Genomic DNA, 26299 nt, shown 5'->3' on the forward strand with positions numbered 1-26299 from the left:
AATGGTTCAGGGCCACTGGCAAGCGGACAACACGATGAGACAACATCGAGCATTCAGCGCATGTCTGCCAACTACACGATCCACCAAAGCCAACACAGGTCACGGTCTGGTAGTCTTCATTCTGAAACACCTCGCTTCTAAAAACGAGGGGAAATAATGACACGAAAGCCACTGGTTGTACCTAAAATGCATTGTTAGAAGAAGGTAAAAAGAAAGCAAAAAGGAAGCGAAAGCGGGCAAAAAAGCATGACAATGCACTAAATATGTGTAACCGGAAACTAAAAGGCCTCTTCCCGCAAGGCGGATGGAGGAAGTATTCAAACATGATTTAGTTGCACACATAAATAAGGAAACCGCACTGTGTGCATAGTAACGTTATGTCTGTCCTAGTAAGACCGGGTGAGGAAAAATAAGGAGTGCGATTGCAGCGAGGGGAGTAAATCAGGCGTGCCTCGTACAGCACAATGCAACATGTCATCCTGTGCATGTGTGTGCTAGACATAAGTAGATGTGGCGTTAGTCCAGCCAGGGTTGTCTGGGAATGTATGCTATTGGGTAACGGGGGCTCGTGCGAATATGAGCAGTGCACTGGATGATAAAGCGGAGGATACCGGTAGGTCAGGAAAAACAAAGCAGTGATTCAAAAATCAAGCATGCTGCAGTATTGTGTGCTTGAAGATCACTGTCGGACTACACAGACAATACAGCAGCACGAGTCAAAGGAACAAGGAAAACAAAAAAGGCATGCAAAGAAACTGAAAGACAGACAGGTAAACAGACACAGTCACAGAGACAAACAGAAAGAGAGAGAGAGAGAGAGAGAGAGAGAGAGAGAGAGAGAGAAATGGCGGGCGCAACATTGTAATCAGAACAACAATGAAAAAGCAATGCCAGTAACCAAGATGCCAGCATCTCTGGTCAGCAACATAAGAAGTCCATGATCTCAGGTCAGCAGCATAAGCTGTCCGCAAGCCCAGGATATACACCGTGATTAATAAAAGGTAAAACCATGCCTGGTTCGCATTTAATACTCGCAGCAACAGGTAGATGTTACCCCACCAGTCTGGATTAGATGGATTCGGAGAACAGTAGAGGGCCGCTATCGCCCACCGCTGCTCCAAGGATAGATGCCATTATGAAATCTGTGCTGGGCACAGCGTGATGCTATGTGAAGAAGAGAAGGCGCCCGTTGCGGATTTGGTCGGCGACATAGAACCATTTGTAGACTGCTGTTGCGGTATTAACTCAACCTTAACAGTGCGTACATACATTGTGTACTTGCCCGGTGCAAAGAGCACAATCTCAGAGGTGAACTCGCAGGATTCCATGCTCTGCAGCTAGAGATCACCAAGAATAAGTCCATGTGAACATGCACGCACACACACACACACACACACACACACACACACACACACACACACACACATGCACGCACGCACACATGCACGTGCACACACATGTGCGTGCACACACATGTGCGTGCACACACACATGCACGTGCACACACACATGCACACACACACACACACATGCGCAAACACATGCACACGGACACACTTTTCAAGATACATGTACTAAATGGACAACTCACACCGTAGAAAAGAGAAGTGCTTACATTGGCAACTGAAATGGCTGTTCAATGCACTATACATACCGGTAGTAATCTGAGCTTGTACGTTGGCAATAAAAAGCAGGGCACATTGATGGAACACCACATGTACACACAGAAAGCCAGAGCTTTGATACTACAGTACTGTAGGCTGCCAAAGAACTAGGGGCGGGGGACAGCCTTGAAGCCTAGGCCGTTCTTATCTTCATGTGCAACAGTCTGTGCACAGTTGAGTCACAGTGTATATTAGTATCGGTGTGCTGTGCATGGTGATACCCTAGCGTCCGTTCTTCGGCGCCCGGCAGTACTGTACTACAACATACATGTATACGAATCTAAGAACGTATTAGAGTGTCTTTTAGAAGTACCTTGGTGACAGGCATGGTGGTACAACCAGTCACTGCACACTTGCCAGAGAGCTCCGTGTCAATGTAGCCATTGCCCAGCGCCTCGTGCAAACGCAGTTGCATCAGCATTGGGCCTACAGAATCAGCTGCATACATGCACACACAGATACAGCAACAAACACACGCGCGCGCGCGCGCGCGCGCACACACACACACACACACGCATACACACACATACACACGCATACACACACGCACACACACACACACACACACACATACACACGCATACACACACGCATACACACACGCATACACACATGCATACACACACACGCACACACACACACACACAGGCAGCCAGACAGACACATGTACACACAAGGCAATAAAAATACTGTACGTCTTGTCAATTCATGAGCTTTGTAAAGCAGAAGGCATTACCGCATAGTCACATTCAGATGAACCACACTCGCAGCAAAGCAGATACATGCACTACCAAGGACCAGGGATGTAGACATATGAATGATATGATACTGTCAAATACTAAGTACAGGTAGACTCCCTTTAATTCGAACCTCAAATTGCCAGGTCCTAACTTCGAATTATCCAGAACTTCGAATTATCCAAATGCAGCCCATGCACTGATATGTATGTCAAAATGCTTGAAATCGCATGCTGAATATTTTTTGCACATCTTTATTTGCATCAACGAAACATAGGTGGTCGTACCGGTCATGTACAACGCCAACGGATCATCAAAACACTGGATCGACACAAAATCATTTTGACATTATCGTCATCTTCTAGTGAAGAAGTTAGTTGTCAGTCACTGCAGCTTTCCTGAAACAATTTCAACGGAAAAGAACTGCGCTGCCTAATCCGCGTCATGAAAGGCCGTCGAACAGCAGCACGTCGTTCTGAAGAACGGAAGTGGAGCATAGGCATCGACAATATTTACGACAATAGTGTTGTTGTTCGCCAACATCCCCGCGCACGAGCTGGCGCGGCAAGAAAGGCCATCGAGATCCGCGAAGAGAGTCAGCCACCTGGAAGAAGTCGTCTTCAATCAAACCTTTGCAATTTGCCTAGCACGGGCTTGAATCAAATTTCGAGAGAAGGTGGGTTTCTTGAACGCTATAGTCGATCCTGCAGCGGACCATCAATCGATTTTTGAGCTACTCTTGGACTTGGCTAGAGAAGGAGAAAAGAATGAACTTCGAATTACAAGGATAGCAACTCAATCTCACTTCGAAATAAGCGTTCAAAGGACATAGCCAATGTACTGTAAAAAGCTCTTCTGTACGAAGACTGGGTTCGAATTATCCAACCGGCGCACTTTTCGTACTTCGAATTACCGGTATGCATTCGATTTTGACTTGAAGTGACTTGCAGAAGATTGGTACGACGAAAAAGTTCGAATTACACGGAATGTTCGAATTAAACCGTATTCGAATTAGAGGGAGTCTACCTGTAGCAACTTTTTTTGGTGATAAAAACTCGGATGTTGAGCAAATAGTAATATGTAAAGAGAAAAGGACCTATAAGTTACAAGAACTAGTTATGACTAACAGTCCACCAAGGTAACGAGATAATAATTATGCAGTCAGATAGCGTGACAACAGGCTCACGCACATCTTCGTGGCGCATCCCTTCCCCTCATTGGAACTTTCCGCACCTGAGCCTTCCAAGTTGGAAGGTTGTTAGTTTGCGCTCCGTAGATGTGTTGGAACTAGGTGCCAGGTCGTCGAATGTCTCAATATCCTTGTCAGTTTTGTGCCTTGTCGTACTATTTGACTGTATATTATCTCGTTACCTTGGTGGATTGTTAGTCATAACTAGTAACTTATAGGTCCTTTTCTCTTTTGTTGAAGTAATACTTATTTAGCGATAGCAGCAGAACTAACCAGACTTGTTGGTGACACGCACTATGACTGGCACTGGTGCCATCAGAGGCAGATCATCAAGCCGATGCTCTGCAGATCCATTCACAGTGATAGCTGTAACAGCACCATGCATGTGCGGTGAGTTACGGCACACACGCGCACGCACACACACACACACACACACGCGCACGCACACACACACACACACACACACACAGCCACACCAACACACACATAGACAACATACATATTCAAACAATTTTAAAACACACACAGGCAGACAAACACGAGGGACAAATTTCAATCTAATAATGGATTTTACATTCAGGATTTTCAGAAAAAGTGTTCACAACAAATTTTCGCCTTACTGTCAGAATTCCACACATTGTTCCAAAATGGTGCCTGAAACATAACTCACTACAAAGGTACAGCAATTGACACACTGCTTGTAAGACCACACAAACGTAACATCACAATGTGGCTGTGCTGACACTACACTCACCGTAGACAAGAGTCTCCGGTAAAAAGTTATGCAGCAGATGAGACCGTGCCTGCAGCCGTCGGCCAGAGAAGTGGAATGACCCGCCAGCCTCCATTACCTGAACAAGCACTGTGTTAAGGGAAACCATTCCGGGGTTCACATCGCTATCAAGTAAGTTAGACATCTGCCAGTCTACACTACAGCTGAGCGAGCGGCTTAGCAATATCTAACAGTTGCATTGCATAGTGGTGTTATTGCAATCACTCACTATTAAACATAGACAATGCAAACAGTACAACACTGGCTACAATACGCCGTATATACATACACGGATAAGATTGTTTCATCAAACAGCAAAGTCTGAACTAGACATCTACTAGTAGTGAGACTTCATGCCACTAGGCACGGCCACTGTGCACACAGCAGTGCAGGAGGAGAAGGATACGTTGAGCCATTCAATGGCAATGTTTGACGAGAAGTACTCCATATAGCGCTCTGCTAGGCTCTGTGATTCCTTTGCTGACATTAGCGTGGAGACAGTGGCAGTCTGAGAACACAACGCAAGAACGCAAACAATGATTAGGCAGTGTAGTCGTCATCCCAGCAGAGACCGTTCAACAATCTCTTCAGACTTTGTAACTCACACTTCCTGTGAATCCACACAGACGGGTGGGACGCAGCCCTCACTGTAACACACACACACTTCACGTACAAACTAGCACGCGGGGAGCCTCAAGTCATAAAATATTCACTGGTTTGAGGGAAACACACAAATGGGAAAAGTCTGAAGAAAAAATTGACATGTATAATAAGTTCTCATAACTAACCTGAGTTTGTAGATGAAGCCGAGGTATGCTCAACGTCACCCTGCAGCACAACAATAAATACAAGGAGCGATATTCTAAAGGCCACACGAGTGAAACACACGAGGTGGTGTTCTCGACTAACGACCATTACAGGCTCTACATCACCATACAATGAAGCAGCCACCACTATCACAATCACTATCAATACCATCAGCACCGCCAGCATCAATACCATGCTCGGGCTGCCCACAGTAGGAATAACAGCACTAGTCCACTTTCTTTCCAGTGGTGGACTACTCCAAACCAACCTTGCCATAGAATTCCATGAACTGAACAGGCCTTCACGTAAAGTCACTGCAGCTCCCCTTATCCGGACTTCCATACTCGGCACACCTCCCAAGCAAGCATTTTTGAGTCGGTGAGTAGTATTCGTGCCACTACATGTATAGTATACTGTAATGTCACAAATTTTCGGTGCGTCTGTTTCATACCTAAAATTTTAATACACTGAACAAACACTAACACACATAATCCAATAGGGAACTGCTTTTCTGTACCGAAAATTTCTGTTCACCTAACCTGGCCTGTTGCCCTCATACCGAAAATTTCTGAAATTAGAGTACTCTAGGTGTGCACCGTGTAAAAGTTTGTGCAGTCATTGTCAATAGGGTACAGTCATTGTCAATAGGGCACACCACTAGGTGTCCATATGTACAGTGTTTGGAGTTTACAGATTGTTCTCAGTCGCCCACACCCTTTTTATAATAAAATACAATACAATACAATACCCTTCAGTCCAAAGAGGGTTGTGTGTACATTGATAGGTAGCGGTGGAAATACCAAGGGTTGAGTTTTCTTTAAAAGCAATACTACTACTACCCTGAGACGGAACCCAAAGGAAAGACCTCAGTACCTATTGTGACATGCTTACCGGGCTGATGAAAGAGGTGCAATGTCAACAGCTTCAGAAGTAGATGCACCCTCTGGCAGATGGAAAGAGCAGAGAAGACAGGCACTATTACACGTGATAACCAACGATCTAGTGTTGCGGAGGACATCATAGCAGTAGGAGCAGCTGACTGATATGCAACACTTCAAGCATAATACCATGTCGGATTGTGCTTAACACATAAGCTGAGCAAGTCAAGCAGGAGAGCAACACAGCTATCAGTTTTGACAGGGGTGAGAGTGTTGAACCCTGTCCTGCCGGACCTCACAGAATTGTCTCTCCATTTGAGAGTTGGTAGCAGCATGATAGAGACCTGTGCCAGGAGTCCAGGACACAGTGCCAGTGACCTAATCTACAACAGAATGTAGCAGTGACAATGTAGTAGTGACAATGCTGGTAGTGGGTCAGTGGAGCCGCACTCACCTATCTTCTCCCCTTCCCAGGATGTCGACAAGTTTATTTGCGTCTCGCTACAATTCATTGCCATGAATGAGAGATTGAATAGCTCCGGAGAACTGAGCAAAAAGTGAGCGCACAAAAGCACACACAGACACACACACACAGAAAACAGCCACAGTAGCATTAAAATCCAGCGAACTTAGCAAATGGCGGCTGGTGATGGAGAAGAGAAACGACCAAAAAGTTGTCAGGACCAATTGAAGTAAAGAATGAAACAATCTAAGCATCCTACACAACTTCAGTGAGTGACCAAGTGACTGAGCGAGTAAGTGTGTGTGCGAGAGAGAGAGAGAGAGAGAGAGAGAGAGAGAGAGAGAGAGAGAGAGAGGGGGGGGGGGGGGGGGGGAGGGGCACAGAAAAGAGACACAAGGACAATGTTTCAAGGCAGCTTACTTCAAATTGGACTGTGCATCCAGATCGTAGAGTTCCAGAATCGGCAAGATTCTGATCCTAAACTCAACGCGACATGATCGCTGCAGACCTGCCTCACGACCTTCATCTCCAGTGTACATGACTTGACATTGACATATTAGCAATCCACTGAGAAGTTCCCAATGCACGTGTGTAGACAGTCCACCAACAGACACATCACACACAAATGAACAACATCAATTAGAAAATGGCTATTACAAACCTACATCAATTTTTGCATGCATGCACACGCACACACCACACACACACACACACACACACACACACACACACACACACACACACACACACACACACACACACACACACACACACACACACACACACACACACAGTGTTTAAAATCTGCACAAAGAAAGGTGTTGATAAGATCTAGAGATTGATCAAATCACACACAGGCCAAACAGGCCAAAGTATGAAAAAAAGCTTTAGTGCACAGGAGGAACCACCATTGTGAATTTGTGCACAAACCAAGGTGTATACAATTAATAGAACTAAGGCTTCTGACTGCCATTTTACAGACAGGGTATGGCTACCTTGTCAGTTGGCACCACCACTGATTGCCACAGAAATACAATGCGCTAACCATGACGTGTACAGAACCAATACACGGTGCACTGCAGACAACATACCCTGTGCCAGACTGTGTGGCAGCCAGTTGCTGATGCCACTTGTGCAGTTGCACCGTGACGGGGACAACCAGACTGCTGTCGGGGCCGATGGGCAGTGTTGCAGCGACGATGTCCTCGCTCCACGTTAGTGCAAAAGGTGAGCCTGTAGCAACGCAATGCGATGCCAGAAGTGCATGAAATCAAATTCTCAAAATTAATCCGACTGGATTTAAATCTCATGTAGTTAGTGGGAAGCACCCATACACAAGCTCATTGCACTCAAACCAAGCACTCTTCCCTCTCAACGGATGTCTGGGTGGAAAAAGCCACCATAATTTTAAATATACAAGCCACATCTGCAGGCATGACAACAGGCAGCCAGGTACGTATCCCAGAATATAGAGGCTACCTTCTGGTTGCTGTGGCTTCTCCTCACACAGGAACTTGACGGAGGTAACGGGCCGGTCTCCTCGATTTGCCAACATCAGACTTACACACGAGCTGGGTTGACAGCAAAAGACCATACAGAAATTACAACATTTGACATACTGTAGCTGGTAGAAGGCATCATATCAGCAGTATCACGTACAGGTGCAATACATGCTAACCCCATATTAAGTTAGGTACTGTAAAGTGTGAAATTTTCGCGGCGTTTTTAGTTCGCGTTTTCAGAATCCGGACAGGTTTGCGAGGTTTTAATTTTGCGATTACTGAATTTGCTACTGTGGCATTCATGCTAAACCTTTTATGGATCTCCTTTTCACGCTGTCTAAATTTCGCGATTTCCACGCGGTCGCGAATTTCGCAGAAATTAGACCATCACAATAATTTCACGGTTTACAGTACATCTCAGGAATTCCTCTAACCCACAAAATACACACCAAACTGCGTACACAGACAAGCATGCACGCATGCACGCGTGCGTGCGCGCACACACACACACACACACACCAACAAGCAACGGATTCAGCAATGAGTGCAGCATCACCGTTTGCTTCAGAAACTAGCTTACCTCTGTCCGGGATGCAGATTGAGCTCGACGGAATAGACGGAGTGCTTGGCACCTCCCTTCTGTCTACGTAGCACTGTGCTGCCACACACGTACGGCGGTGAGACCCGACCAAGAGCAGTGCCGCTAGTCGACGCGACCGACGTGGAACGAGAAACGGACGGAGAAGAGCTGCTGCCCGTGCCGCTCAACAAGTTTGAAACGCGTGATAGAGAATTGCTGCACTGCAGAGCGTGATTGCTACCGGAGGTGGGCACGGTGAATGAGCTGCTGCGGCGGGGAACGTCCGGCGAGTCCAGCAGGTTGCGTACGGTCAGGAACGGCAGCTGCGGCACTACGCGTATGTTCTTGCTGATGCCCTTGGTGATGGCAACGCGCACCGTGTGCTCCACCTCATAGAAGTGTGCAACGTAGCCTGAAAAAAGAGAGCAGCAGAGACATGGGCACTCATGCTATGACACTACATATATCAACTGAACTACAATAGGGATTGAGGAGACGAAAATTTAACCTCACACAGCAACACATTTATAATTATATTACTCAGTCAACTGCCAAAACACATTCCAGAAGCTTTTCCACCCATGGTTATCAGTGCACTCACATCCCTCTCATCATTCTTCATTCCCATGTATCCGCCGATGAGACCGGGTCGTAAAGTTTTCAGAAAAAGGGTTCAAGAGTTGACCGAGTAACGTAATTAGTATTTTAGTAGCCGTGTGTGTACTGCAATAGCAGCTACGTGTATACAGTCACATGACACAGTACTGCAGGCGTGTGTTCTATCAGAGGCAGACTGCCTTCACTAGTTGCATCGAACTGCTTCACTAGCAAAAGAAGTCCTTCCTCTGGAAACAAAAACTTCATGAATTTTTATTCCCATTCTAAGCGTTAACTGTTTTCAAGAAATCCGGCTCAGTGAACCAAAACCATTTCAAGACAATGAGAGAATGAATTTGTTTGAAGTACTGTAGTACGCAGTCAGTGTGCACACTGATATGCAAAAGAAATATACACCGGTTGAGCCTCACTCGGAGTCACCATCGCTCAGTTCCTCAGAGCTCAATTCACCAGAACTGGCAGGCTGATCGAATTCATGAAGCTTTTTGTTTCCAGAGAGAGAATATTACTCTGAAGTATGCAAAGGTTACCCAGCACACACCATGCACACACTGGCACTACAATGCGCCATAGAAGGTAGTAGGTACCCTCCCAAGCATGTACGCAATTACAAATCGGGCAACAGGTCGTACACACACACGTGCGTGCACACACATGTGCGTGCACACACATGCAAGGACGCAAACGACATACCAAGTAAGGTGACCTGGCCAACTGCTTTCGGAATACCAATGAGTACACAGCTGTAGGGCTCATTGTTAGGTGCGAGCGATATGGATGTCGGCACTGCTTCAAATGCTGCTCCTTCTGTTAGTAATGCCTGCGTATAGAGTGATACATGTAGAGACAAGTTCTCTCGGACAACATTAATGACCAATATATAATGTACAGCAGAGCTTTGCAAATCATCAAAAAGAGCCTGTTACTGTTCAACTTACAACAACATGCTCAAACGAGCATGTAGAGGTCAAAACCTGGCTGCTTAGCTCATGTCTTACCATTTTCTCAATGCGGATTTCACAGGAAAGAGGATTGGTTAGCTCTACGGACACTTCCGCTGAAGAACCTTGTACCCACACCACTGTACAAACAGACACATAAAAAAGCAAGGTGGCTATATCAAGCACATGATCACAAAGGAGAGTATTGAGGTACTACATGTACATGTACGCTGTTCGTTGATCCTCGGCATACAACTGCATCAGGCAACAACACGGAGTGTACGGCACAGGCCAGGGAAATCCAACCTCATGAATAAAATAGCGCCCGGCGCTACGCAGTCCTAGCACTATACACACTCTTCTGCGTACTCAAACATGGTGCTACTTCAGTACTTTATTCATGAGGTTGGATTTCTCTAGCCAGGACTGTAGTCAGCTGGGTCATACATACAATGTACATGCAATAGCAACACACTGTCCAGTCATACATTTATACACAACGCAATGGAGTACGCAGAATGTACACAATCATCATAATAGAACCAACCAGACCAAAGAGGAGATTAAAACACATACACATACACGCGCGCACATGCACACATACACAAACATGAACGCACGCACGCACAAGCACACATACACACACACACACACGCACACACACGCACACACACATTGTGCTTGCTCATTGCCAGAAAAATGGTCCCCATGGGTCTCTCCGGGAGAGGGGAGAGAGAGATTCAAAAGGAATCTTGGAAAGATGACTAGATTGGAACACCCGACGACCGACACCTTCAGAAATCCCCAGACTCTGGGTGGACTCGAAAATGATCCCACTTACAGTATGGGCTCACCACACTGCAGCAATAGGCGGGTGAGAACAAGGTTCACAAAGGACTGACGACATCAAAATATCCGTCCTGGGATTCAACTGTATTTACCCTTGACCCCAGAGAAGAGAATACTTGACGCTAAAGAGGGTTGCTAAATCAGAGTGGATTTGATACAGGCTTCACAAGCTTCATTGATTGTGCAAGTGTACACTCGCGCGCGCACGCACACACACACACACGTGCGCCCACACCAACGCCCACACACGAACACATCCCAGGCAACGTGCAATCATGTACATACCTTGTTCTTCCTGTGATGGCTCGCCAGTTTGACGAAGGGAGCTGAAGATGAATGGTCCAGATTGGGCCTTCTCCTCAATGGGCAGTGGCAGCAAGTGTTGTGGTAATGAAACAGGGCGGAAGGACCTAGGCATGGCAAACATACAAATACTATAGTGTCAAAAACACACACACACAGCAATACAATCTCCAGCACAAAACAGCCAATACGACACCATTGCAGCAAGGTATGACTACAGAACATGATGAAGACCGGGCATGGTGGCATAATATAAGACATGAAGGCAAACAAACAAGACATGAAGGCACACAAACATGACATGAAGGCAAACAAGACATGAGCACAAACAGAATATAACAGTAAGCGAGAAGAAGACAGCAAACAAGAGATGGCAAAGGAGACGCGACAAATGACAGTGAGGACAGAGAGCAGAAATGGATTACAGCACACAGTACATGTACTGGCAAGGCCATGTGAAGAATACATTACTGTGCATGTAATTGTAACAGTAAAGTTACAATGAAACTTGTGCGATGCCGATAGGTGGACTATTTCTTCTCCCGTGGCAGTGTGCCCTTACACACATGAAGCCAAACATGCATGGCACATGGTACATGCCTATGTACCCAGTTCCAATCTGGCTGACAGGGTTACCAGGTACTACTAGTACACACGTACCCGGCTGCTTTTGACACTGCGTCAGTCATGAACAAGCACAATCATACATACTGACAAACATTAACAAGTACAGTGCTCTGTGCTTTAATACCTGCATAAAATGTCAATAAACACAATACACATACGAGTGTGCGGTCGGGTCAACTTACGTGACTTTCGGTAGCTTGTTCAGCATCCACTCAGGAAGAACTTCCAAGCGCATCTGCTGATGAAGGCTGCGTATTGCATGCGTTAGTTCGTTGAGCTGCTTGATAAGTTCGGCGATCTCTTTTTCCGCCATATGCATGTGATGAGCATGGAGGAGTACAAGCGAGTGGCTGGCAAGTTAGCAAGACACAAAGTAACAGAACAGAAAAAAATTCAACGGTTCGCATTATACTCAGCTCGACTAGGTATTCCGCATCCGCAGGAAAGCCACCACCCTCAAGGATCAAGGCACAGAACAGAAAAAGACATTTCAAAGATAGGGATCGCACATTTCATTTAACCCACTAGTTTTCTTGTGTAGTCATCGCTATCCTCTAACCCAAGATAACCAACCCTGAAAACAAACTAACTGAGCATCGGAACAGAAGTGGTAACTGGGTTTTGCTCTACTCAGGTAAATTGGGCAAGCAACGGAAGAGGACCTAGCTACTAGTGCTCGCACGTGCCGGCTTATTCATTCCATTCCTACTTCCCGAATGCGGTATCGTTCACACTCAGCCACACGGTATACTCAGCCAAATGGCCTCTCACCTTATCGCAAGTACTCCATTGCCGGAACGATGTGCCAAGAAGGACAATTCTCGCAATATGCAGCATTGGAGTCGGTGCCAGCCAAAATGGTGGCCTGAAACAGATAAAAAGACAATAGGCATGAAACGCAGAAAGCATGGGCGCAGCCAAACAAAATATTTCATGGTGTGAAGGACAACAAGAACAATGAACATGGAATGGTATCAGACAGATTCTAGGCGCTGAATCAAACGGTGTTGGTCCGAGGAAACTGAGACTCTCCCTTCGTCCAATATTCCGAATCAAACTTGATCACTTCCACCAAAATTGGGTGAGCGCGCCCTTCTAGAAAGGGATTGGGTGCGGAGAATTTCGCTGAAAGAATCACTTCATCCTTATGGCAGCACGGGCGAAGATGAAGCTCTCGGAACCTGTAGTTTTTTTTAGACCCTGGAGCATTCACAGGATTCTGGAGAAGGCCATAGTGCCATCATGATTCCAGCGTAGATGTGTTTGCTCTCTCCAGGGAGCCAGAGTACACCACTGAGGGGCTTCAGAGTTTGCAGGGTGGTGGCAAGAGCCTGTACAAAATGAGGAGGAAGCGTCTGTGTGCATTGAAGAAGCAAACGTCTTGCCACCTAAATATAATTATTCAATTTCTGTGGAAGTGCACGAGTTTAATTCGGATAGTTAGCATACATGAAGGATGGCTTCCTTGGACCAATGCCATTCAATCCAACACCGAGAAGACAACATGCAGTGATATTTCGATATTAAATCATAGTCCCCTACTGGCCACAAGTGTTGTCATACTCACCGTTTAAAAATCTCGGCAGACTGTTGTCAAGGCCAAAACCCTCGAGGCAGTTGCTCAGCAACATATATGCCTAACCAACATAAAGACACAGGGTACACATGGAACTAATAGTTAGGACATTTCAATGGACAGGGTAAAAGTTTATGCCCGAGTGAAGCACAATACATGTTTATATCAGAGTATTCACTAGCACCATGCCTTGCACACGCTGTATGGTTCACTAATCTACGGTTGCATGTAATGAATCTTCTAGCTGGACCTTCGCTGGCTGTTATCATGTCGATAATCAAGGTCCTATCGAATAGAACAGACAGCACAGCATCTGACTTACCTCCTTCCATGCTGTCACACTGGGTCTTGACGACCGCACTCGCTGTAGCGCCCCCAGGCGGAATGCAAAGGCAGCCTTCCTTTCAAAGCCCATTGTACGGAATAACTTACCAGCAGTTATTAGTAAAACAAGCTGAAAAAAGAAAAAGACACATGAAAGAGAGAGAGTGAGTGAGTGAGAGATAGTGTGTGTGTGTGTGTGTGTGTATGTGTGTGTGTGTGTGTGTGTGTGTGTGTGTGTGTGAGAGAGAGAGAGAGAGAGAGAGAGAGAGAGAGAGAGAGAGAGAGAGAGAGAGAGAGAGAGAGAGAGAGAGAGAGAGAGAGAGAGAGGAGAGAGGGGAGAGAGAGAGACAGAGAGAGAGAGAGACAGAGAAAGGGAGAAAGAGAGAGCATACCGTAAAATTACGTTAATAAGCCCCGGGCGTATACTTTGCAGAGCGTCAAAAACTGGGCGTATATTTGGGCATGGGCTTATTTTAGGGCATGGGCGTTATTTCGGACGCAAGCTGCAGAAGATCAATCTATCAGCATCCCACTAGTTTCAGTGAACCACCATTCACACTGAGCGCGGTACAGGTACATCAAACCACATTTTTTGGCAGTTCGCTACATTCCAACGGAACATCGCTGTCCTCGATCTACAACTGTTCCACAGTTTGTACGCGAACGCACGCTCACGCGCTGGTCATTTTGAGTCCACTTTACGCCCTGGGCTTATTTCGGGCATGGGCGCTAAAACGGACTTGAAGTGTACACCGCCTAAAACTGGGCTTATTATCGGACATGGGCGTTATTTAGGGTGGGCTTATTTACGGAATTTTACGGTATTCCGATTTCCAAATAGATCTCAACCAGAAACTGATCAAATTATTCACATGTGAAAAAAGCTACAGACAGGTGTAGAACAAGACAGCGCAGGCCCCAATTGAAAGTAAAAGGGTTCTGTCAATGACCCGGCAGCGAACACAAGTACCTTTTCAGAGAAGTCCAGAGTATAGTCGACACTCATGGTTTCTGAGAGTAACGCAGCTGCTTCAACATTTTTCTGTGGTACACAAAGACACAACAAGCAGAAGAATGGCAATATCTGAAACACAAAGATAGCAAGCAGTGGCTACATGGCAGAAGATGAGCTGCATTTCTTCACAAAGAAGCTAGCCGGAGCACAAATATATGTACATGTATATCATTGAAAAAACACTGGCAACATACCTTGAGTTCCATCAGCAGGCGAACAAGCAGCATGCTACACTCGGCTTCAAACAGCATAGCGCCTTCGACCTACAAAGCACAGAGGATAGCGATGCTATGGTAACAATGAACAGGACATACACACTACATGCAGCAGGTGTTACCTATCCCTATATAACTACAGCTAATGGTCAAACCTTCACAAACTACTAGAAACCAGTAAAGGCTATACTATACAGCCAGCATGGCAATGCCTTGCTTGCACTGGCACATAACAAACAGAGACTTGCTCTCGATTCGCTGGCCAGGTCCACGTACATGAAGAATGTGTACGGGAAGTGCACGATGGCACGGAACATGCCGCCAGCCTCCAATGCATGTTGTGCAGAAAGCATGGTCACCCACAATCAAAGTATATGCGACCATATTACGCCCACGCATACGCAATAACAGGCGCAGGACCCTGGCTTCGTCAGAAGTACTACATCTAATAAATCCCGGGAATAATAGCATCTACCAGGGTGGACTAGCAATCGCAAACATAGCTAGATTAATTCAACAAATACATAATTCCTAGTAGAATCTGGTGTTTAACTAGCATGACAGAACACACACACACGCTGGCAAACCAAGAAACAGGCTTCCGGAGATGCTTACACGAGAAAACTGCGCGATAGCTTCCCTGACACCTCCGTCGACAGTAACAGCCGACTTGCGCCTCGCCCAGTTGTCAGAAATCATGATGGTGCGCACAGGAACGCCGCACACAATCACCGAGGAACCGCTGGTACTTCTGAGCAGGGACGAGTTGATGCCGGCGGATGTGTCGGAGCCGCGGCCAATACCCTCCTTGTGACCGAGTACGGGGGATGAGATAGGCGAAAATGTCTTCAAACGTGGCTCACTCGTTACAGGGCTCGGAGATGGAGAGAGGCGAAGCCGGTCCTCAGACTTGAAGGTGGGTGATCCTGAAGAAAATAGGCAAGGAAAAAGCAATACATGATGATTTTCATTAGACCTCAGGGAGGCGAAAAGGGTAAACAAATGGCTTTCTCGGACTTGCACAATTATTAACATCATTCACTATTCACTAGTACAGTACTGTCGGGCGCCGAAGAACAGCCAGGCTAGAATTTCATCAAGTACAGCATACCAATGTATACACGAGGACTCAACTGCAAATCGACTACTGTAGTACATGAAAATAAGAACGGTCTAGGCTAGGAGGCTGACCCCCCAGTTCTTCGGCGACCGACAGTACTGTACGGCATAAGTCAAAGAGCATGCCATGGACCCGAACACTGAGGTGGGTGCAGCAATTCTAAAAAAGCAATGGATCAATTCAATGATAGTGATCACCCGTGCAATGACCTACCTTCTTGAAACGAAGGGACCGCAGGGCCGTCCATTTTAGAACTGAGCACTTCACCGCGAGCCTCTAAGTAATCAGCCTGCTGCCTTAGCCGATGCAATGCACAGGAATATCCCAGCAAAGCGCCTACACCATGTTCAAAATACACACACACACACACACGCACGCACGCATGCATGCACGCACACGCACACACACACGCACACGCACACGCACACACACACACACACACACACACACACACACACACACAGAAACCATCACTATTTATACTGGTCTACTCCAAAAAGCTTTCAAAGCATTCATTAGCATGAAGGAATGAAAGGGGTTTTAGAGAAGAGCTTTTGAAGAAGTTTTCTTTCTTTCTTTCTTTCTGGCCAATGGCTACCACACGCACCATTTGGACCATTTGACCATGTGACGCCCATCGGCAGAGGCGATGATAGCGATGCTACAGCAAAGCCATAACAGCTTGTGCTGGGATTGCACCATTCAACAGCTTGCAAGGCTGAAGAATTGACAGCCACTATTCAGCCTGGTCTACACCACACGCACATACACACATGCACGTGCACACACAAAGAATAATAACAGCATAATGTACTCAATATGGAAAGCCATAAAGGACACGCATGTCAAAAGATACACAAGCCCTGGGGTGTCTTTTTATAGGGTGAAGTGTACTTCAATGTTTTCCTGGTTACAAAGCAACCTTTTCTGCACCAAAACTCAATCCATGCAGTGTCCACAAACTTTGCAGTCACTCTCATTCAGGGGCGTCGCACACGGTACGGTCACTACGGTATTGACCGTACCACTTTTTGTCCCAAGTACCCTGTAAATCAATAAAATACACACTGATCTGGGATCTAAATTTCCAAAATTTTCGCCTCAGCCACCACTCCCCCACGAGTAAATTGTACTTCAGATGGCTGACCGTACCACACTAAAATACCTTCCGACGCCCCTGCTCTCATTATTGTTTTTGCTTCATATCTCACAGTCGAGAATGAAGTTGAAGGCATCACTGCAGCTGTACTTATGGTTGATTAATAGGTGGTAAACACACACCTGGCAATATGGCGGTAAATACACGCCTGCCCACACACGCTCTCCAGGCTGCAAAGTTGTTCCGGCACAGAGCGCTCCTTCTCATCACCACCACCACCACCACCACCACCACCATCACCACCACCATCACCACCACGGCACCACCACCACGGCACCACGGCACCACCACCACCACGGCACCACCACCACCACCACGGCACCACCACCACCACCATCAACAACAACAGCAGCAGCAGCAGCAGCAGCAGCAACAACAAAATGTAACCAGTTGAGGAGCCATCACTGCCCACATTGACTTACCACCAATCCACAATGAGTCGTTAATACCTTTCAGTACCTCATACGCCTCTGCATACCATGCTATTGCTGCAACAGTTTCACCAGCTAGCATTAGCAAATCTCCTTTCTGCTTCATCAACCGTCCCATACAGCGTTTCTTACGATTGGCAGACCTGGTAGAAAAAAGGCAATGAATAAACAATTCCAGTTGAAAATGCAGACCCAAATCACTTCAAAGACACTGCACAAGCAGCTAACCTAAGAGTTACGCCTTGGGGGAGAATGTTACGGCAGAATGGGTCGTTTTACCATTTTTTAATAAGTTTAAGGGAGTTGAAAACAGGGAAAGTCTGAAGAATAGCAATTGAGCAATTTAGCAATTTTAGCAATGGAAAAGGGGGTGTTTGGTCAATCTTTAGCCATGCCAATTGCGAATTCATACTCAATCCAAACACGCAAACATGGTCTCTCCACTGCAGATGTCACTTCAGGTTCACCAAATTTTCGGGCGTGGCCCAACAGTGAAATTGTTTCGCCCTGATGGTGAGCCATGCCTGAAAATCTAGAGAACCTAAAGTGACATCTGCAGTGGAGAGACCATATCTGCGCATTAACCACACACCATTGACCAGGTTCAAGTATCCCTTATAAACGTGTTTGTTGCCATCTCATCAGAGGATAGAACTTGCAAATGTAAGTCACTCAAAAACGCAAAACATACTACCGTACTGGCAATATATGTTGCCGCAGTGAGGCCATGAAGCGTTACATTGGCACATGTTTGCCGCACGCAGGGCGTTACATGCAAAGTCGCACAGGAGCCGTTACACAGGTTTCTATATTGCCGCAGTCCTTTTTTTTGCTATTGCCGCATCACTTTTTTGCTATTGCCGCATCATTTTTTGCTTTTGCCGCATCATTTTGAGTGAAAAGATCGCCGCACCCCGCCGGACGCGCGTTACGAACTCAACGAAAATTTGTCGCACTAGCCTGGTCGCGCGTTACGCCGCACCCCCCTGCGTTACGCGTTACGCGGCAACATATATTGCCAGTACGGTAGTAAGTACCAAATAAGCAGCCTAGTAAAATAATACGCATTGCAGTGCTAACAATGGGAGACGAAGAGAAAAGGAAAACGAGAGAGTTTCCAGCTCAGAGCTCTCGCGATGCTTGTTCTTTACCTAGGTCATCATATGTTTTCGTCAAAACTGATGGAAACTTCTTTGCAGTACAATAATAAGTACCGGCTATCCCAATTGCCAAAACGATTCCATCAGTTTGAATAACACATATGGTGACCTAGGTAAAGACCAAGCATAGTGAGGGCCCCCGGGGCTGGAAGCTCTCCCGTTGATCGGATACCTTTTCGGATATAAAACGGTTTCTATTCTTCAAGGGCACTACATGGTATCAAGAGTACATAACCCCCCAGAGTGTGCAACGCCGATCCAGCTCTGCATAGGGTCTTGGTCGAGCGGAATCGGATCTTCTGATGTCATGCATACACTCCACACCAGCTCAAGGCCGGTCTCGAGGCAGGGTGCCGTTGTTTTTGATCCGAGAGTACCCGCGACTTCCCGGGTTCCCCCCAGATGTGTACGGTATTATGACGCAAAGATCCGACTACGCTCGACCAATACCCTATGCACAGCTGGATCAGGCGTTGCACACTCTGGGGGGTTATGTACTCTTGATGGTATGTCCTCCAAAATACGTACTAATCAGGCTACCTAAACATACAAAACTAAATTCACCTGTTCATTCTCATAGCATTTCGCTCGACACTTAAGGATACTGGAACCCGGCCAATGGTGTGCGTGGCTAATACGCAACTTGCTTTACTTATAGTGTACACAGGATATCATCACGCATATAGCATGTAACTGAATAGAAAGGGTCACCCACCTAGTGTCATCCACAGTTGCACCATGGTTCTCTGGCGGCGCCCGCAGTAAGACACCCTCAGATCGGCAATCACCGTGTTCCTTGCATGCATCCAACAGCTTGTCCCTCATCGTATTAGCAAAGCTATCTAAAAACTGCTGGAACCTCATTCCATCCAAATCTGAACCTTCGACGGCACCGTTTGCCCACACTTCCGTCTCCACGTCAATGGCAGCAATATTTGGCAAGTTTGTCGGGTTCAACGCCTTGATGGACTGCACAAGCTCGGTGGCATTAGGTGCAGTCACGATCAAACATGAATGCAATGCACGCGGATAGCTGGCTGCTAGTGCCGTAAACACATCCGCTGCACGTTCAACTAGATCAATATTGGTGCAATTTGAAATGCCAATTACACCATGCAAGCGCCTGTGATATAAGAACTCTCCCCACAACTCATCGCTCTGCTTTGGTGCGGACCTCAGGACGCGCAGGGCAGAACTACGATATCTTGATGGACTAAAATTAGTTTTGATAACGTTGACAATCGATTGCTCAATCCATGCAAGGAAGTTCTCGCTAAGCTGTTCACCAACTGGACAGAGCAGCACATTGACCTTTCCATGATCAGTAGTATTCTGAGAGAAGTCCACACGCATTCTGACAACATCAGTAGAAATATCTCCAAGCTCGTCAATAACGTGCCATTTGGCACTTCAAGGAGAGAAATGAAGCAATTCTATCTCGTTTGCACCAATCACCCACATAAATACTGGTTCTGCCTCAGCTCAGGCCTACTGCCACTTCTACAGTTGCGACCAGGATAATAGCTTCGTGTTCCTTCTTTCATTTCACCATGCCAGTGTTGACTTCCCCAACATACTCAAAAGGACATCCAAAGAAATACTGGTTGAACTACTTGTACTTTCGAAGTACATTGCAGACATCGACAGCATGTTGTCGTAAAAATCGTGGCATCTTATGAAATCAGCTGTCCATAATCGTCGCTATTTACCAGGACCGTACAAATCTGGTACAGCTGTACGTGGTTTGGGAAGCGTGCTCGTAGCTTTGCGTCTCTGCATCCGATCCGACTCTCCGGTTGTACATCTTCGTATCGCTGCATGCATGCAAAACCAGGGAGTCGTAAATTTTACGACTCCCTGTGCAAAACCAAACAAACACCCACAATTCAAAGTACAAACGCCTACAATCAAGAGTACATAATTGTATACAATTATGTACTCTTGCTATGCGCTTGTTGTGGCGCGCGCCATGGCCTAGCGCCTGCATATGGCCGCGCCCGCGCTCGCAACTATTACTTGCACTGAATTACAAGGGTTCGAGGTTAGATCCTCGAGTCTGATATCTAAAAGTACAAGACTTTACTGTTGTGTGTGTGTTATGTCTTTAGTACAAGTTTTTTGTAGCTCGTAGATCTACGATCGTGTGGACTGACAGTCTGTGTGTGCATGTGGTATCAAGAGTACATGAGTTCATGTACTCTTGGTGGTGCATGCAAGCAGTTTGTGGCCATGGTGACCTGGTGACTGCACGCATGCAACTCGATGACGAAAATCATGCTTTCACTCAACAAAGTTTAGGGTTCACGGATTGGCATGCTAGCGTCGCCAGCTACATCATGCACGTGACAGGCGCGTGCATATACTGTCCCACACAATCGGTCAGTGCTCAAATCGCATTTTCCCATCAATATCACTCACTTTCAACTCTACGGGATTCATTACGGTTGGCTCAAACTGCCTGAATTTTTGAATCCACACGCACGAAAGACGTTCCAAGACTTCCACCGTTCGTATTTTTTCAAACGAGTTCCGGGTTTTCCAGTAACTTTGGCCAAAGTTCGGCTAAAAAAACAGGGGGAGCCGTTGCGTTTCCGTAAAATACTGAACGGTAGAAGGATAGCCAAGGTCGAGAGCAAAACAACAAGCCATTATTTGTCAAAATCGAACAAGAAACGGCTCAGCGCATCTATTTTCCGTGCACGCGCGCGCGTACTTTGGCCGACAAGGTGTGGAGAATTTCTGAAGAAGAAGAATAACAAGAGCAGCAGCGCTCGGAACAGCCGTGCTGGATACTTCCAATCCCGACGATGGAGCGTGTTGGCTGTCGTGAGCTGCTGAAACGACCATGACATTTCTTTTTCTTTGTATACCCTACATATCTTGACGTGCCCTAGCTCAGTTTCGGCCTCTTTACAGGAAGAATATTTTCAGCGGCCAAACAGCAAGAAGAGCAACAGATCGAGATTTGCAGGGCAAACAAAGGATGCGTGCAGCTACATCTAGTCAGGTTCGATGCAGCTGCGCTTTGCCAGAACCTCAGCAGATAAGAAAAGACGACAGAGTGTCTCAGATGGAACTGGATCTTTCGCCAAGACCGCCACCGCCGCCATCAAGTCCAGGTCAGTCAAATGCAAAGCCCGAGTGAAGTGAAGCCACTGAAGCCAAGGAAAAATTCAAAAAGTACGCTCTCCGGCTAGACTTCGAGTCGATATTTTTTTACTTCGATAGGCGCTGTCGCGGCCTGTAGCACGCGTCCATAATTGTGGATTATACAAGAAACCATAGGTTTTGATGTATAATCCTAATTGCATAAGGAGGTGAAGCGAAATGTAACACTGTAGTGGCCCCTTCGTTTTCTCTGCAAACCCGCTAGAAATACCAGAATTTTTTAACGCCAAACACCATAGCAACCACTGCCCTGGATAACCCCTGTGCCACTGCCTGCCTCCATTGGCCTTGTTTGAACTGCTCTGTAAATCCTGAGCACGCCCCAGTGGGGATGGGCCGGGAGGGACTACAGTGTTACATTTCGCTTCACCTCCTTATGCAATTAGGATTATACATCAAAACCTATGGTTTCTTGTATAATCCACAATTGCACTGCAGAGGCTCCGCTTCATGTAACACTGTAGCTATTTGTCGCAGTAACAAACCGCCCACAAGCAACGTGAAGCGAAATGGTGACAAACATTACATCACCGCAGGCCAAGACCAGTGGAAAACAGGAATAAGTACCTGGCTAGAAAAACCACTATACATGTAGTGTCCAAGGTCAGAATACCATCCGAAATAGACCGAATGGGAGTACAGGCAAGAGAAGCCAAAAGAGAGGAAAAATGGGTTGACAACCCATCATGTCGTCATGCACTAGAACAAGACTAGATAAGAGTCCAGAATTACATGTACAACGTGAGTACTTGCGAGTTAGTATTTGCAAATCCAACTCATAGTCCAGGAACCGGACATAGCTAAGTCCGTCGAAGAACCGTGGCCGTGAACTGATCTGCCGCTGTCCGTGCAGGGCTCGCGTCCACTGGCAACAGATAGAAACGCCGAAAGGTAGATGCTGATGACCAATCGGCTTGGTGCAAGATATCCGCTAAGGATACCCCACCGGCATGCGCGGCCGATGTAGCAGCCCCACGCAACGAATGGGCTGAGAATATCGCTGTGTCCACTCCGGCCGCAGTCATACCATCCTTTATCCACCTGGCTATAGAGGACGATGTCACCGGCTTGAAAGGCTGCCGCAGGCTGAGGAAAATCTGCGGATGAGCAGTCTGACGGTGAGGAGCTGTGCGCCTGACATACTCCTGGAAGCAGCTTGATACGCACAAGTGTGGCGTGCTGTCGAAGACAGGCCACACCACGGTGGGAAGGGACGCATCCCCTCGGCAACCAGGCCGACGCTGCTTAGGCATGGAGGCATACGTCACACGGAGAGACCCATCACCCTCAGTAACATGGGAATGGAAATCCAAACGATGCAAATCAGAAGAGCGCTTGGCGCCAGTCAGCGCCATGAGCAGAGCCAGCTTTATTGAAAGCAGGCGTAGAGAGAGGGTAGAATTGTCACCCAGACCACCCATCCAACCCAAGACATCGGAAACTTTCCAAGTATGGGAATACCGGGGTTGTGGAGGACGCTGTTGGAAGACGCCACGCATAAGCCGAACCACCAGGGGATGTTGGCCAACTGGCGCACCATCTAAGCCTGGCAAAGTGGAGGACAGGGCAGAGCGATACACATTCAACGTGCGGTAACTTCGGCCCACGGCAAACATATCAGTTAGAAACTGCAATACTTGTGACACAGGCGGCTGAAAGGAATCAATCCGCCGTTCAGAACACCAACTGTGCCAAGCTGTCCATGCTGACGAATAGGCCGAGTTGGTGGAGTCCCGCCATGATCCCAGGATGAGGGCAATAGTGCCTGATGAAAGGCCTGCCGCCGCATAGGATCGGGAGAGATGAGCCAGCCGGCTAGTTGGAGATGACCGCCCAGCACCATGGGATGAGGTTGATCCAGCGGTGAGGTGAGGAGCGCTGGATGGCCCGGTAATAGAACTGGACATGCTACCAGAAGATGGAGCAGGAGCGGATACCATGGCTGCGCATCCCACACTGGTGCCACCAGCAACACTCTGCACCCCGGGGACCGGCGCACTTTGTGCAGAACCCTCGGCAAGAGAGCAAAGGGTGGAAACGCATACAGGCATTGATCGGCCCATGATATGGCAAGAGCATCCACATCCAGTGCTCCGGGTTGAGGCCCCCAGGACACAAAGCTGTCCAACTGGGCATTGGTCCGTGACGCAAACAGGTCGATCGCCGGCTGCACCTGGAAGTGTTGGCAAAGGCCCCGGAACACTACTGGATCGAGCATCCAGTCGCTCGAATCGACCCCCTGACGGGACGGGGCATCGGCCGGGTTCTCCGCCGACGGTATGTACTCGGCTTGAACTGTGATGCCACGTTCCAGACACCACTCCCACACCTGGCAGGCCAGCTGGGACAAGTGCGGGGCATGTGTGCCGCCCATCTTGTTGAGGTAAGCCTGGCAAGTGGTATTGTCCACAAACAGGCGAACATGAAGCGGACGGTCCAACGCCACCCGGTGGAAGGCCTGAAGTGCCAGAAACGCCGCTGTCAACTCGAGGGCATTGATGTGCATGGAACGCTCTGCCCGAGTCCACCGGCCGCCCACCTGTTGATCCCTGCACACTGCTCCCCAGCCATCGAGGAACGCATCCGAGAACACCACCAGATTGCAGGGTGGGCGAACCAATGACTTCCCGTTCCAGTCGGACAGTCGCTCTTTCCACCACTGTAAATCCAGCCTGGCGTCGGGTGTCCACTGGACGGTCGCCTCGTAAGACTGGGACTCGCGAAGAGCTAGGATCTTGAGCTCCTGCAGATGCCGGTAACGGAGCGGCGCTGTTAGCAGACCCGGAGAAAGGGATGTCAAGCGCCCCAACAGACAGGCTAACGTGCGAACAGTCACCCGTGGCTGCAGCAGAAGCTTGGTGCACTCCTGGCGAAGCTTCCGGATCTTCTCCGGAGGCACCCGCATCTCCATGGCACGAGAGTCCACTTCGAAGCCCAAGAATGAGATGTTCTGGGCAGGAGTCAACACCGACTTCTTGAAGTTGATGAGAAATCCCAGTTGATGTAACAACTGAATTGCCCGGCGCAAGTGCTCCAGTGCTTCCGCCGCCGACGATGCCATAATCAGCAGGTCGTCCAGATAGATAATCAGGCGCACACCTTGGCTGCGCAGAATCGCCATCGGAACCTTCATGAGCTTGGTGAACACCCTTGGCGCGCTGCTCAGGCCGAAAGGCAAGCACTGAAATTGGAACAGCTGACCTGACCACCGAAATCGGAGCAGTCTCCTGAAATCGTGGTGGATTGGCACCACGAAGTAAGCATCCTTCAGGTCCAATTTCACCAGCCAGTCGTCGGGCTGAAGGAGATCGGGCAGCAGCTTCAATCCTTCCATCTTGAAGTGCTCGTAGCGCACGAACCCGTTCAGCGCTTTCAAATTCACCACGGGACGTTCCTTGCCGGAATCCTTCTTTGGAATGGTGAAAATCTGGCTGACGAATTGATGAGGACACTCCTGCACTCGAGTGACGGCCCCTTTCAGCATCAATTCGTCCACTTCGAGCCGCACAGCGAGCGCTCTGTCCTCCTCCAGAGATAATTCCCTGGGCTCCGTGCGTTGTGCGGGATCGGCCACGAGATCCAGCTTCAGGCCCCGCACCGCATCCAAGACCCACGGGTCGGACGTGATTGCCGACCAGGCTTGCACAAAATGCCTCAAACGCCCAGCGACCGGAATTTGGGGGAGCGGGGGCACGAGCGGAGCGCGCGCCAGCTCGTTGTGGGGTGGACTTGGATGGCCGCGAAGATGTACGTTGAGCTGGGAACGCGAACCATCCACCGGCAGGGTCATCAATGACCCTGACCGCGCCCCCGAAAGGGCCGATTGCCTCCACGCCCGTTTTTTGAACTGGCAGTGGCGGAAAAATGACCCTCTCGCCTATGGTTGTCATGGCGGGGAAATGAGCGGTGGCCCCCACGACGCCCACCAGCACTTGCTGGGTAATAATTATGGCCTCTGAAGTTGGAAGGCCGACTATCCTTGTATGCCGGCTTCGGCTTGGACGAGCCTGACGAGCGGCGAAAAGCGTCAATTTCTTGAGTCCGCTTCTTGTATTGTCTGGTAAAATCCTCGCCGAACAACAAGTTCCCAGACGGGGCCATTTCCCGGAGGAGGCTGGACGGGCACTTGTTGGGGAGCTGCCCCGTCAGTCTTTGCCGCCGCATGACCGAGATGCTATTAGCGGCATCACCCACCAAAGAC

At 48.0% G+C, this 26299-nt stretch overlaps 2 protein-coding genes across 2 annotated transcripts; both read right to left on the reverse strand.

Annotated features, from left to right (window-relative positions):
* Positions 1–99: 99 nt before the first annotated feature.
* Positions 100–20622, reverse strand: LOC135809371 (trafficking protein particle complex subunit 9-like). Its single transcript, XM_065322712.1, has 25 exons — positions 19646–20622; positions 17762–17913; positions 16394–16516; positions 15676–15986; positions 15040–15108; positions 14801–14872; positions 13829–13960; positions 13498–13567; positions 12702–12795; positions 12113–12280; positions 11286–11410; positions 10209–10291; positions 9904–10030; positions 8593–9004; positions 7990–8081; positions 7602–7743; positions 6931–7077; positions 6502–6593; positions 6061–6112; positions 5151–5190; positions 4769–4870; positions 4345–4441; positions 3864–3956; positions 1978–2102; positions 100–1337 (listed from the first exon to the last, which is right to left on the reverse strand). The coding sequence occupies exons 1-25, from the start codon at positions 20281–20283 to the stop codon at positions 1134–1136; spliced, it is 3762 nt and encodes a 1253-aa protein (XP_065178784.1). The 5' UTR covers positions 20284–20622; the 3' UTR covers positions 100–1133.
* A 3097-nt stretch (positions 20623–23719) lies between these two features.
* LOC135810465 (uncharacterized) lies at positions 23720–25888 on the reverse strand. The gene has a single exon (XM_065323955.1). The coding sequence runs from the start codon at positions 25886–25888 to the stop codon at positions 23720–23722; it is 2169 nt and encodes a 722-aa protein (XP_065180027.1).
* Positions 25889–26299: the final 411 nt, after the last annotated feature.

Source organism: Sycon ciliatum, chromosome 2, assembly GCF_964019385.1.
Source record: "Sycon ciliatum chromosome 2, ocSycCili1.1, whole genome shotgun sequence".
NCBI lineage: Eukaryota > Metazoa > Porifera > Calcarea > Leucosolenida > Sycettidae > Sycon > Sycon ciliatum.

Coding starts and splice junctions, on each gene's coding strand:
- LOC135809371 (XM_065322712.1), bottom strand. CDS start 20,283: ATGCGTGTGGACTTCTCTCAGAATACTACTGATCATGGAAAGGTCAAT. Junction 7,744..7,989: donor GAAGCCACAGCAACCAGAAG/GTAGCCTCTATA, acceptor GCGTTGCTACAG/GCTCACCTTTTGCACTAACG. Junction 2,103..3,863: donor GCGTGTCACCAACAAGTCTG/GTTAGTTCTGCT, acceptor GCATGTATGCAG/CTGATTCTGTAGGCCCAATG.
- LOC135810465 (XM_065323955.1), bottom strand. CDS start 25,888: ATGACCCTGCCGGTGGATGGTTCGCGTTCCCAGCTCAACGTACATCTT.